The sequence below is a fragment of the Uloborus diversus genome, chromosome 7, assembly GCF_026930045.1.
Source record: "Uloborus diversus isolate 005 chromosome 7, Udiv.v.3.1, whole genome shotgun sequence".
Lineage (NCBI taxonomy): Eukaryota > Metazoa > Arthropoda > Arachnida > Araneae > Uloboridae > Uloborus > Uloborus diversus.
The window spans coordinates 120,736,902-120,751,373 of record NC_072737.1 but is presented as its reverse complement, the minus strand read 5'-3'; the positions used below and the strand labels follow the sequence as shown (position 1 = coordinate 120,751,373).

The window sequence follows — 14,472 nt, the reverse complement described above, 5'->3', positions numbered from 1 at the left end:
AATTACTAATTTCCAACTATTTCCAAATATAACAAAAAAAATATTTCGATAAATACCAAGGTTTACGGAAATCTGGAAATACGGGAGCGAAGAGAAGTTAGTTGACAGCCACTCCATTAAAGCCAGGAAGAAATAAAGAAGATGAAAATATCAATCTTGAACTCGAATTCGTAGAAAATTGGCATAACCAATGGATTTACTACAAAGGGTGTCTTTTTTAGAGGTATAGAACTTTAAGTTAGCAACACTGTTTGATATGTCTGCCATTTTGATAGCTGTCACTTGTTTTGTATTTAGTTTGGTTTGCCATATCATCATGAATAGATAACAAGACGGTGCAACAAGCCACAAAGCGCGTCACAATTGATTTATTGAAAGAAACGCCCGGTGAACGAATAATTTCGCGTAATGGGCCTGTTTATTGCCCTGCAAGATCATGCGATTTAACACCGCTGCACTACCTTTTATGGGGCTGTGTGGAGTCTCTGGTCTAGACCGATAAGCCATAGACGATTGACGCCTTGGAAGAGAACATTGGCCGCCTTATCACTGACATACGGCCTCCATTGCTGCAAAAAGTGAGAAAATTGGACTTTCCGATTGGACTTCCTCCGAGCCAGCCAAGGTGGCCATATGCCAGAAGTCAGATTTAAATAAAAACGGCAAAGAATCACCTTTCGAGTAAAGCAACATTCATGGCAATTAACATCATTTAAATTGTTTATATTTTGAACCTAAAGCTCTCTACTTCTAAAAAAAACACCCTTTATGTAACTTCTCACAGAGCCCAGAAGCAGTTGGCATTTTAAACTTATGGAATTCGTATTCTTCAAGAGTTAAAAGCTCCTAATCAGTCTAAACGATTTAATTATCCTTGACGGTTAAGGACATTCTCCTATGGAAATTGAGATGAAGAAATTGGTAATTTGATCTTTGCACGTTGAGCCTGGTAATTTCGTCTCACATGATATGATACATAATAGTCAAAACACAAGAAATTGGTCCACCGAATATCCACACGTTAATCATGAAAAGATTTTGCATTAGGCAAAAATTCCTAATCCTAGGGAAAATTTATCTAAGCCACACAACAAACAAAAATATACTGAAAGTAGCTTTTTGTTTGTTGCATAAAAGCAAGTAGCGTAAGTAGACTGAAAGTAACGTAATTTTATTTGTTGCGAAAGTAGCTTTCATTTTCCAAGTGTACATGGAAAATGAAAACAAAACTTGCATGTCTTTCCTAAATATATAGTACTGCTAACAAGCTATAAGTTTGTAACTAAAATCAATAGTATTTTTTTATTAGTATATTTTAAAACGGGCTGTGTGATTTTGAACCATCCTCTACAAAAATTTCAGGAGCACGAAGTTATTAAATTTTACAAATGTATTGAACGCTAAAAAACTAGTTCATACCTTCTAACCTAGTTAAATACCGTAGTTGTCATTGACCGTTGTTTTCACTACAAAATTAGTTACAGCTTATTTTTAGATGAATTAATTTTTTGTGCATTACGGACACAGTTTTAATACTTTTAATCCTGAAAAAAAAGCAATATCAAAATTATATGAACTACAATAAAAATAACTAGTAAATACTAATTGAGCTAATTAGCGCATTTCATCATTAAATGGGTAAGACCAATACTTTCAGTGAAGTATAGTATTTTTCATTTTTTAACCTTTTATAATGTTGTTTAACTCTTTATTAAATTTTCCAAAAAACATCAGAGTCCGTGTAGTTGTTCTACTATAGAAATTCACTTTATTGGAAGACATAAAAATCGTTCAAATAAAAGATTGAGATCTATCGCTTTTTGATTTACGACAGGAAAGCAATCCAAACCTGCTTTTATGACAAGTTTTATTGAAAAATATTTGATTTTTGAGCCTATAAATTAAATTGTTCACACAGGATAGATACAAACATTTTTTCCAGGTATATTTGCTTGAGTTATAGAAATATTTTGCTGCTATCCAAAAGCAACTGAACTGGAAATTAAAAATTAAAAATTAGTTATAACATTTACTTTTAATAACGGTTTATAGTTGGTTTCTAAAGTCTTTAATATCCATTTAAAATAATTTCTATTCTGTCGTTCACTTATCAAACAGTAAAATAACAACAATATATAATGATCATTCTGTTTTTATTTTTTTAATCTTAACAAAGACTTCACTGAATGCTTCATAATAGAATTAAACCTCTTTTAATGGCTGTTTCCTATATTTTTCGTGATGAGCCTATAGAAATGAATTATAAGACATCAATTTTTATTAGTATTATATTTTGCATTTATGTTAAGTTTAAATCACTTGAGAAAAGTACATATTTGTTTCAAAGAAATGTTTTGAGTTCATTAAAATTCCCAAAAGGGTAGTTTTGTGGAAATGAAACATAACGCATAATTGCTGATCAGACAAAGAGCATTTTTAAAAAGAACTTACAACCGAATTTATGTATTTACGTTTAGAAATTTCTTCAAAAATTAACAGCAAATTTATCTTAAAAATTACTCTTTCATCATTAGACACTTTCAACTATAACACAATAATTTTAGAAAATATTTCATAAAAAAAATCAATTTTATACGTAAATGTATTTGCTGAATTGCAGAAGATTCTTAAATGATAGAATTCTTACGTGGAACCTATATTGTTACAGGCACAAAAATAAGGGTATTAGCCAAGCGTTTCTTTCTTACACAAATTTTCTCAAAGAATAAAATACAACATTTCCAAGTAACAGTTAAAGAAATTAATATAATTTGATAATTTACACTGACCGGCAAGTAAAATATGGGAGAGTGAGTGAAGTTGTGATACATAGACACTGATTTGAATAATGAGACCCGAGTTTTTTTGTTAGGCATGGTAGGGAAATGAGGTGTAAAGTGGGATTGTGGAGCATTGACACTGTATTTAACTCCACCTATGTGGTAATATTTTAACTATAAAGTAAAACATGTAACTCAAGAAAAAGTTACCTCAAAAGATTAAAGCATATCATAATACAAGCACTTTTTAAAAATTGAAACTCATATATTTTGTTGCAAGTCAAAAACTATTTTCGTTATTATAAAAATATTATATCTTTTTTATTAACATCTAACATATTAATCAATCTGTTCTTATTAGGTGCAGCGTTTATTTATTTATAATTAGGCTTACTTTTACTTAAATAGGTTTGTAATATCAGTCAAAGTAAAATAAATCATTTCGTTGACCGATTCACTCAGTTATACTTCTGCGTTGATTTATTGACTAACTCATTTGCATTCCTCTGTTTATTAACTCATTCTTTTATACATTTAATTTCTCTCTCTTATTCTTTTACACTACATTTATTCTTCTCATTTTATAAAATCGTTTGTTTTTCTCTTATAGCAATTTACTCATTTATTTATTTATTCGTTTCATTATTTCAGTTCATCTATTCTTCTACTAGCGGCACGGCTTTGTCAGTAGTATAAAATTAAAAGGTCATTTGGTTTGCCTGTATGTTTACAAATAATAGATTGTGAATTTGCTCGTCCATATTATGGTAATTTACTCGTTCATGTTACGATAATTTACTTGTCCTTGTTATGGTAATTCACTTGGTATTGCTGCAAAGCAATTATTTCCACCAAAGATGGCTTAAAAGTAGAATAGAAAAAGAACAATATCGAATTTTTGAAAACTCGCTTCGAGGTGCTCAACCCTATGCAACGAACTATTTTTTAGCCAAATTTCATGAAAATCAGCCGAAAGGTTTAGGCGCTATCCGCGTAACAGATATCCAGAGACGCAGATTTTCAGCTTTATTATAAGAGTAAAGACTTACTCATTCATTTGGTTTTTAGATGTAAGTTTTAACGTGAGGTTTTCGAAACGTTATTTGTTTCATTTTTCTTAAAATATCTAACGAATAGAATGTTATGTATTTACAGCTACAATGTGGTTATTCTGGTTGTAACCTATGTCTTGCCTATTTCATCAATGACATTTACGTACTTCAGAGTAGGACGAGAGCTTTGGGGAAGTCAAAGTATCGGCGAGTGTACACAGAAGCAAATCGAAAGTGTCAAGTCTAAGAGAAAAGTATGTTGTGCCTTTTTTTTACTGTGTATGTAGCTATTCTAGGACCATGACTATTTATACACCATAAAGCCAGACTAACGTAAGTCAAATGATAACTACTTTGCAGGAGAGCGTAAAAACGTTTATGTGGGGCCTGCAACGATTGGGACATACAGGGTGTCCTGAAAAAGACTGACTGTTTTTTAAAATTTATAACAGGAAAACTGTAAATGATAAAAAAATAATTCTTGCAGAAAATTCATGTGGTGGGCCGTAAATCCCCCCCCCCCCTGAGTTCCAAATTTTAGTTGAAAATTTTTCCACTAGATGGCGCTGCAGATAGTAAGCCCGTAAATCAGAAAAAAATATAGAAAATTATATCATAATTTTTCGAAAAAAATGAACAAAAGAACAAAACAATATTTTCAAACAACCGTCGGCTGAATCACAAGTCGCAATCGGAGGAAAAATCGGCGTATTTCATTTCTTCTTTTTTGACTTACAGGCTTACTATGTGCAGCACCATCTATTGAAACATTTTTGAACTAAAATTTGGAACTCTAGGGGGGAAAAACTTAGGGTCCACCACTTGAATTTTCTGAAAATTGAAGTGGAGATTAAGAATTTGTTTTTTATCATTAACCGTTCTCTAGTTATAAATTTTTAAAAACAGTCAGTCTTTTTCAGGACACCCTGTAACGAGACGTTTGGGACATAACAAGGTAACAAGGTGAATAATTATAAACAATGTTTTGTCGAATTACATTGTTATGACTCAATGTGGACTCATCACACAATGCAGTAATAACCTGAAAATCGTCATTTTTGAACTTACGTTTGTCTCGTTATTACTGAGTTTGTCTGAGTTACATATTTGGGAAATTCTTCTTGAGGAAAAATTTCTATGTAGGTAAACTTTAATTATTATTTGAAAAAAAAAAAAAAAAGATGTTGCATTGCATAAAATACAGCCACAAGGGTATAAAATACTGTAAAAGTTGATAGAAGAAACGAATCATTTATTTTCAGCTTGTTGAACATTTACCCTTAGTCTACCCCCAAGTCTGCATATGCTCTTAGTTCCATACTCACAATCGGAGTAACGTTGGAGGCATGTTTTTTCTTTTTTATCTTTTTTTTTTCTTTTTTTTTTTTTGGAATGAGAATGTGAGACGGTTTAATGCTCAAAGAATTCGCTAGATAATGTGTGATTTTAGTATGTGACTTTTTCTTGACAACTATTCAAACTTAATTGCGATCCCCTGTAAAATTTGTATTTTGTAACATCCAACGTTAGTCCAGCTGACAATTAAATTAACGATTTCATGTGTTTTTCAATGTTTTTTAGTTAAAAGAGTAAACAATTTTCTGAATCGTAAATAATATGCATATGAAAGTTCTGTGATGGAATATCAAGTGTAATTCATTTATGCTTAACGATACGACTTGGTTAAATTTTGCACCCCATTTCTATACGATCAATAGCAATAGGGAATTTTTTTCAATTTTAATGACATGTAATGTATAAACGCTAATATACTTATACATCTAATTAATTAAAATATTTACCAGAATGCGGTTGGTTCCATGTGTAAAAAGTACTTCTTTTAGTCACTGAAGTAGAATAAGCAATAAAAATAACATGGAAGAAAAAACTATTTTATTTCCAAAACTTTTATTTTTAATTATTTTTTTTAATGTCCATTTTTTCAAAAAAGGCATGGTATTTATGACGTCACAAATGATGCACTTTGGCGCGCTATTCCACGGGCGTGCTGAATGCTTACGCTTGTTGTCTGTCACGTTTCCATGATATGATAATCAAGAAGTGAGTTACCTATTGTGCTCTATGCTAGTTATCATCTAGAGTTTCCAATCCCGTGCCGAATCCAGTTCCGCGTTATTTCGGGATTGTAAAATACCAATATCGCGACATCTCGGGATCCCGCGGGATTGATTTTACTCAAAAAATTAAATTTTTATGAAAGAAAAAAAGTTGTGCTTTTTAGATTGCTTTTACTAAAAATAAACAATTGTAGACATTTAGAAAAAGATCTGCATTAACTTCATCACCTTCTGAAAGAGAATCTTCTGATTTTTCTTTTCTTATGCTAGGTTTTCAATCAAGAACTGCAAATTTCGGACAATGTCTGTTGAATATGTGTTTTGCTGTATCCAATTTAACTTGCATTGATAATACTTTTGTTACTTTATTAACGTTGTTAATTGTATCAGTGAATTCGATTCATTACAGCAAGGAGTGAATACTGCTTGATTTCTCCATTTCACCAAGTTGCAGTCTCAGTAAAAGTGTTTAGATAGCTTCGCTGATTTTACCTCTCTCTTTAAAAGAGGAATTCAAAACCATGAGCAGCTTCAGGGCCGTTCACAGGGGGGGAGGGGACACCTGTTGGCCCAGGCTCGAGGCTAAAGGCGGCCCAATATTTTTAAGATGATGGGTGAAATATAGGGTAAACAATATGAAGGGGCTCCCGTAAAAGTTATTTGTGACGGGCCCCGAAATTTTGTGCACGCCCCTTTTCAGCTTTAACTCACTGCACTGTCATGAAATTCATCCTGTGTTTCATACAAGTTTCTGTCACCCGTTTTAAAATCGTGCGGAATACATAAATAATGTCAGACTTTTTATTGCTTTCTTCTTCGGAGTGCACTTTTTGTGACTTTTAAGTTTCGAGCGCATTACTAAAGCTTACAGAAGTGCTCCAACATTGTATTCAGGCTACTCAGCGGTGTTAGAATATTAAAACATTTTCTCTATTTTTTAAGCGTAATTCACTGGATTTTAAATTTTAGTGATTTTTTTTTAAATGCTTATAAGTTTTACGCATTTTCTCAATTGATGAACGTATAAAAAATGAAATTTAGAATGAGGCTACCAATTCATTCTCAGAAAAATATACTCTATTTTTATTTTGTCTGAAATTTTAAATCCATTGTTAGTCATATAAGGTACACATTTTTATTCGCTCTTCTTGCAGATATACGAAGAAGAAGATTCAAACTTCAGATGATGCTTGTGAAAATAATCGTTTTATGAGCGGGAAAAGCTGGAAAACACTTGAATGGAAAAAAAAAAAAATTGCGGGATTGCAAGCGAAATCCGATGGTACCAATCCCGCTAAAAATCCTGAGGGATCCTGCGGGATTTGGGATCGGGATTTCGGGATTGGAAACCCTATTATCAACCATATCCTTGCCAGTATATGTCAGCAAAACAGCGAACTTAATATTGCCTCCGCACTAATGGCATCTGTGAATGGCATTTCATCACTTGTGATGGCATGTGTAGAAGCGTAAAAAATAAAATTGAATCTGTGTACCGATTGAAATAATTGGAAAAAAATATTAAAATTTGTCAAATTGTATTTTTAAAATGTTCAAATCCTATGTTTTTAAGCATGCTGTGTCAGAAAAAAATATTTTTAAAATTTCGACCCCATTCCAGACACATTTAAGAATTGTTTTAAGGAGCTGTCCACAAATGATGTCATGCTTTGAGTGGGGGTCGTAAAATTTTAACAGTTTGACCAGGGAGAAGGAGGGGGTAACAAGAAGTGTGAATTTGCTTGTTTATACTTAATTTTACAAAGTTAAGGAAGTATTGTATTCGCGAAAAAATTTTGATACAAAAATAGGCCTTAATTTCCATTCTGCTCGCTCCCGAATGAATGTTGAGTCTTTTTTTCAACTCAACCACACGTGGCCTAAGAACGTATAGACACCCGAAATATCCATTTTAACGATCCGCGAATTAATTACAACGAGTTTTCTCGTGACATCTGTATTTACGTATGTGCGTATGTACGTAGGTGTGTATGTGCGTATGTATCTCGCATAACTCAAAAACGGTAAGTCCTAGAAAGTTGAAATTTGGTACGTAGACTCCTAGTGGGATCTATTTGTGCACCTCCCCTTTTGGATGCATTCGGATGTTTCTAGGGGGGTCTTTTACACCTTTTGGGGGGGAAATCATTGTTAATATCAATACACACTCAAGTGAGCCAAGCTTTTGGTCGCCATGTTTTTTCGCCAACTTGGCAATAAATTTGGCGGTTTTTTTTAAATTTGGGTTTATTTCGGCCACTATTGGCTATATTTAGAGAGTTAGCCATTGAATCACATTAAAATGCATAAAATTGGGAAAATAATCTGTATGAAGTGTTTTTTTGCTTCAGTTCACAACAAACTTGGGCAAAAATATTTATAGTGTTTCTTTGCTTACTCCAAAGCACTACTAAAAACATTAAAATGGCGTAAAAAGAAGTCATGTGTGTACACATCTGCTCGTTTTATAGGAATATGTTTGTGTAAAGTAGTGTGACGCGTGACAAAAGAGCGGGATTATGGTAAACTGTGACACTTTGTGGCAAAGGGGGGGGAAGGAGCCAAAAATGAGACATTAATTATGTACAGTCTTTAAACTATTTTTCAAAGTTTATAAGCACACAAAAAGCGTTAAAAGCATGCATAGTATATTTTAGAAAACAGGAATGTACTGACACGCCAATATATTGTATTATACATGCTTGAACACGGTGCAGTTTCAACGAATATTTCAAATTGCACCAAAAAAATATCTCATCATTTTCGAAATTATATTAGTATGAACAATATATTCACATCTACGTCCTTATAATGTTAATCAAATTTTCTAAAGCGAAAAAACTAGTAAATTTTCAATAAATTTGTTATATTAGCAAGAAAGTTAAGGTGTGTGTTCAGAATTTCCTTCTAGTTCCTTCCAATAACTTTAAATTTCATTAGAAAGTTTCTGCATTTCGTTCGAACTTTGAGGTGTCTTGGTAAACGTGGTTTGTTCCTCAATCGCTTTGTTCTAGTTAGGTGGCATATAAAATGAAGAATGTTTATCAATATTTTTTTCAGCTGTTTTCTAATATTTGGTAGACAATATTTCCCTCGCGTTTGTGATTGTGAGTTGAAAACGCTGATTTCGCTAACAACAGACACTGAATAAGATTATCTTAACTTTTCGAATATCAGTTATCAAAAAAGTAGGAAAAATAACTTTCTTGGAATATTTACCAACAACTTGTCTTAGTGGTGAAAGTACCTAATTTTAGGATAAAGATTTTTTTTTTCATAGACAGTAATTTTGACTTGCCTTGTTTATTACTAAATAGAACAAAAATAATCAGAATTCTGTTGCAGAATTAAGGGTTGTACCCTTTTGATAAAACGTATTTTTATCTTTATTTATTTTTAGTTATGTTACACTTTTCTTGTTTAAACTAGGTGCTTATTTTTGTTCCTTTTTTTATAATTTAAAATTAGTATAAGATGAAAAGTAGTTTTTGAACTAAATTCTAGTTTATTCTAACCGGAAACAACCAGTTTTACTTCAGTTGCAAAATTTAGGAAAGAATTTAGTGGTTTGACGCAAATTGGTCGGCAAATGTGTAACATTTTCCATGTTAATCGTCGAAAATTATGACACAGTATAAAACATTAGCGAACATTGAACAGACAGTTATTCATGATTAAATTATAATTTTAAATGTACATTAAGCTTGTTCCTTGAGTATCGCATGACACACTTGTGCATCTCTTTTACAGTAAAGACGAATCATAATACCGTGGAAAAAAATTAATTCAAATGATGTCAATTTTTTAAACAAATTTGTTAAACAATATTATGCAAAATTTGTATGCAAAATTTATTAATATGATTAATAAATACCAAAGTCGTGTGACCTAAAACTGGACTATAGGTCGATTTTCGTTGTATTTATTCGAAAAAATGTTAGAAACTCAGAGTTAGAATGTTTTGACAGGGTCTCCAAACTTGATAACATTGAAATATTGCAAACCTAAAGTGAGGGTGAGGTTACATCTGGCTGTCAGCACAAGTACTTTACGCCATGCTAAAGCAGCAAACCAGAAATTTAGTGTGTTTTTTTTATGAAGGCTTTGCTGAGGTGACAACGTCAACAAAAAAAAACTGGTTATTATATAATTTGCTGGAAAGATATTAAGTAAATAGCCGCGATCTCCAAATATTTTTTAGCGAAGGATCTCCAAAAATTTCATTAATCTTTGTGGGAGAACACTACCGTCAAATAAGGTGACTTTGGGCAGCAAGTGCGAGATTGTGCCACGTCACGCGTACAAATATTAGTAAAAATAGATTAAATTGAGCTCCACGAAAAATAAAGCAAACTGCAGCAAACTTTCAAACTTTTCATGTGCTATAGACGCTTTTCATTCGACGGTATTAGGTAAAATTGTTGATCTAAGTATTATTATTGATACTTGAATTATATTTCTAACAATTTTGCTTCCTTTTTTACAGATCGTAAAAATGATGATCGTAGTCGTTGTAATCTTCGCAGTATGCTGGTTACCCTATCACGTGTATTTCCTGGTTGCACATCATCTTCCTCATATCACAAGCCGACCGGAAGTTCAACCCATCTACCTTGCCATCTACTGGTTGGCTATGTCAAATGCATGCTACAATCCGTTCATCTACTGTTGGATGAATAGCAGGTGGGTCTTTTATGATCAGCATTCAAAAAGAAGGAATGCTATGAAGGAAATGCGAAACTGTTATTTAGCAGTAAAGTGAGACAATATGAAAATATAATTTTTTGTATGTCTCTCTGTAAAGCGTCGTCCGCGATGTCATGCTTTATACAGGGTGTGTCTGTACAGCGTTTACAGACTTTCAGACGATGAGAAACCAACGCTTTCCTGGCGCGATAGTGACGACACAAATCACGAACAAGACAATGTATGAAAAAGAGAAGAAAACATGTTTATTATTCTTAGTACAGCAAAAAACTAAAAAAAAAAGAACATGAAGGAGACAACGATCATCATCAAAGTAAGTGTTCGGAATTATGACCCCGCGCCGTGATACATTCCCCACATCTAAGCGCATTGAAGATCGAACTTAAGGGGGTCCGGGACACAAAAATCATCAAATTTTGCAATTTTTTTATCATTTGAAAAATTACTCCGTTTTCTTTTGCTTAAAAGGACGTTTGAATATTGTTTCTATCTTAATTAGAACGAAAGATGCAATTATTTTGTTGCATGCACCTAACTAATGTGTATTTAACTTTAAAACTTTAAACGCGTTTTTCTCCATGATGCAATTTTTCTCGATTTCTTGCATTCAAACTCTTATAAGTCAGGAACCGATCAAGATAAAGTAATGACATTTGGAGCATATCGTTTTCAGGCAGTTTACTTTAACTTTTATTCGGAGAACTAAAAAAAAAAAGTTTACTGCAAAAAATATGATTTTTTTTTTTTTAAGTACTTTGAATTTTTCCAAAATTTTCTTCAAATATTTTTTGTTGAATCAATACTTTTAAAATCGCAGAATAAAAATTAAAATTTAGATATTTGTGCATAGTTTTTTGAAAAAAAATTGAAAATTGACCAAGAATATTTTGAGTTATAGCAATTTAAAGCAACCCCATTTTTGTTAAAAAAACAAATGAAATTGAAATATATTTTTTTAATATTTATGTTATGATTTTCCTTATTAAATAGATAGTAAATCAATGCAAAAAATTTCAAACCTCAAACGTATTTAATAAAAAAAATTTCAAAATGTGCCCCGGACCCCCTTAAAAGCGAGTGCGGCAACAAAAACCGCGTGTGCGCATGCACCCTACTCCGATGCTTCGGTTTGGGTAACGACATCTATCGTGTACACCAGACAAAAACTTACCAGTATTTTTGCTGTATTAAAAATAATAAACATGTTTTTTCCTCTTATTAATGTTCTGTCTTTCTTGTGTTTTGTTTCGTCACTATCGCGTCAGGAAAGCGTTTCCGACCATGCAGTGCTATATTATTTCTCGTCATCTAAGTGTACTCTATCTGCAGTGAAAGTCTGTAAACGCTGTACTGATACACCCTGTATATTGTTTAAAAATGAATCAAAGATCTTCAGTTCCAATACATGTAGTTTTCGTAAACGAGTTTTGTGAGTTAAAATACTGCATTGATTATTACTTCTTTTTCTCTTTTTTCAAGAACGTATCTATAACATTAACAGCGGCAAGCTATTACCATTTTTCGTTTCCGGGTGCATTAAAAACAATGTATATCGTCTAATAGCAATTACAGGGTGTCAGAAAAACCCTTGAGACATTTTAAAAATTCATAGAAAAGCAGCAAATTGTCGCTTTTCTATGAGTTTATCTGCTTATCGTAGCAATATGCAGATTGCTCCATAATACTTCTCATGTTTAAGCTTTTTTTTTTATTGACATCGTAAAAAAATGGGGGGGGGGAGAAAAAGAAAGAGAAAAGCGTTTTTCTTTAAAAGTATTTTACTTTAGCGGCTATATCGTCACAGTAAAAAAAAAAAAACTCTAACTGTAATGATACAGATATCAATGTATATTGTTTAAAATAAAATATTTCTTTTTTTTTCACGTTTGCTTCGATATCATAAAAAAATTCTTCAGATGATCCGGATCCAGTTATAAAACTATAAAAGTATATATATTCGCATGAAAAAAAAAAAAACTATCACAGCAAGACTGCATTAAAAGTGCGTCATTAACTTGATTTTATTTTGGCTAAATGTACTGATTGTACAATAAATTATACTAATTCTACGCACATCATGTGCATTTCGAGCGTCAATCCGACACCCCAGCAAAATAATTAGGGATATAGCGTTTGGCTGAGTTATCTTTATTTAAAAAACACATGAGTTTGAAACAGAAGGCAGTGGACCAATTCTTTGGTAAGATATTGCAAATAAGTCTTTGTAGTTTTCTTTTTATCGTAATGCAGTGTAAGTCTATGTCCTACTGCACAGAAAAATCACATTGTTTATAAAAACCAATATTTATTTATAGAACGACTAATTTTGTAACAAGTTCAAGCGAAATATCAAACATTAATGCATATTAATGTGTTACAGTCTACTTATTTACAAATTTCTTTTGCTTGTAACCCATATTAACCGGGTTTTCAATTTACTGTTTTTTTTTTTTTTTTTTTTTTTTTTTTTTTTTTTTTTTTTTTTTTTTTTTTTTGACCCAGCAGTTATTTTGGGTGAACGAGGTTGTGCAGTATCATCTCTTTTTACAATGAAAACTTTTAAAGACGACATTCTCTTGTTTTCAACTGTCATTCCAACCGTCTAAAGAACATTTTTCCCCCATTCAGGTTTCGTCAAGGATTCAAAAGTGTGTTTCACTGCTGCAAATGGAAAGAAGAAAAAATAAATCCTTTAGAGCAAAGAAAATTCACTGCAACTCGACAGAACACAGTCAATGGCATCATAGCTCTACAAACAGTCACTGAATCCCTGAGCGGAAGCAATCCTCTACTCTACAACAAGTGCATCCGACTTGAGAGACTTTCCAACTTGTGACTAAAAGCTTTTCGAAAGTGACTCACTTCCTTTCGAATTTCTCCATATTTAAAAAATTATTTTATATGAAATGTACATTTTTGAACTGTGGCTGTGCTTTTCATTTAATTATAATTCTTTCCTAACCTTTTAAGACATGGTGGCTTTGTTTAAAACGAACTGATGTTTTCTTTTTTTTTTCTGTGCTAGGTGGCTAAAAAAAATAGAAGCCTATGTGACCTTAAACGAGATTCCTATGTCTCAAAAAGGTTAATGATTAATGTTGTTAGAAACACATGGGTGAAAGCATATACTGAGATGTCATACATGAGCTTTAAGTCTTGTAAATAAAATTAAAATATGTAAAAAAATTTATGAGAAAGATTAAAAAATCTATACTATTAAAGTCCAACGGTATGCATATATATATATATATATATATATATATATATATATATATATATATATATATATATATATATATATATATATATATATATATATATATATATATATATATATATATATATATATATATATATATATATATATATATATATATATATATATATATATATATATATATATATATATATATATATATATATATGTGTGTGTGTGTGTGTGTGTGTGTGTGTGTGTGTGTGTGTGTGTGTCCATCTGATAGTATCTCCTGATTAGCTGTTTGGAGGAGTACGTCCTCACTGGTGTGGCGATATATAACGTCATACATTAAAGCCGTCGTTCTCCGAACCTAGCAGCCTGAAAAGGCTAATGTATAAATACATATGTATAGTATATGTTACAACAAAGTTAAGTTGCTGAAATAATTGTAATATAGTGCATGTTCTTCACGTAGAACTTTACTGCTACCTGTTAGACATTTAGTGTGTTTCACCCTTCTGACATCAACCAACGAAAAGCACATGTTTAGTGATACAGTTCTTTAAACAAATAGCGATCTTAACGCATTCGCGAATCATATAATATAATTGAGCATCTCTTTCTCACATTGCTTCTGTTTAAAAGTGCTTTTATGC

At 31.9% G+C, this 14,472-nt stretch overlaps 1 protein-coding gene across 1 annotated transcript in view; it reads left to right on the top strand.

The window, feature by feature from the left end:
- The window catches only part of LOC129226859 (tachykinin-like peptides receptor 99D), a 74,383-nt gene extending 60,930 nt beyond the window's left edge, over positions 1 to 13,453 (top strand). The window contains exons 3-5 of the mRNA XM_054861489.1: positions 3,936 to 4,086; positions 10,397 to 10,593; positions 13,246 to 13,453. Of these exons, the coding sequence (XP_054717464.1) occupies positions 3,936 to 4,086; positions 10,397 to 10,593; positions 13,246 to 13,453 (556 nt within the window). The remainder of the gene's footprint in view (positions 1 to 3,935; positions 4,087 to 10,396; positions 10,594 to 13,245) is intronic.
- The last annotated feature ends 1,019 nt before the right edge of the window (positions 13,454 to 14,472 follow it).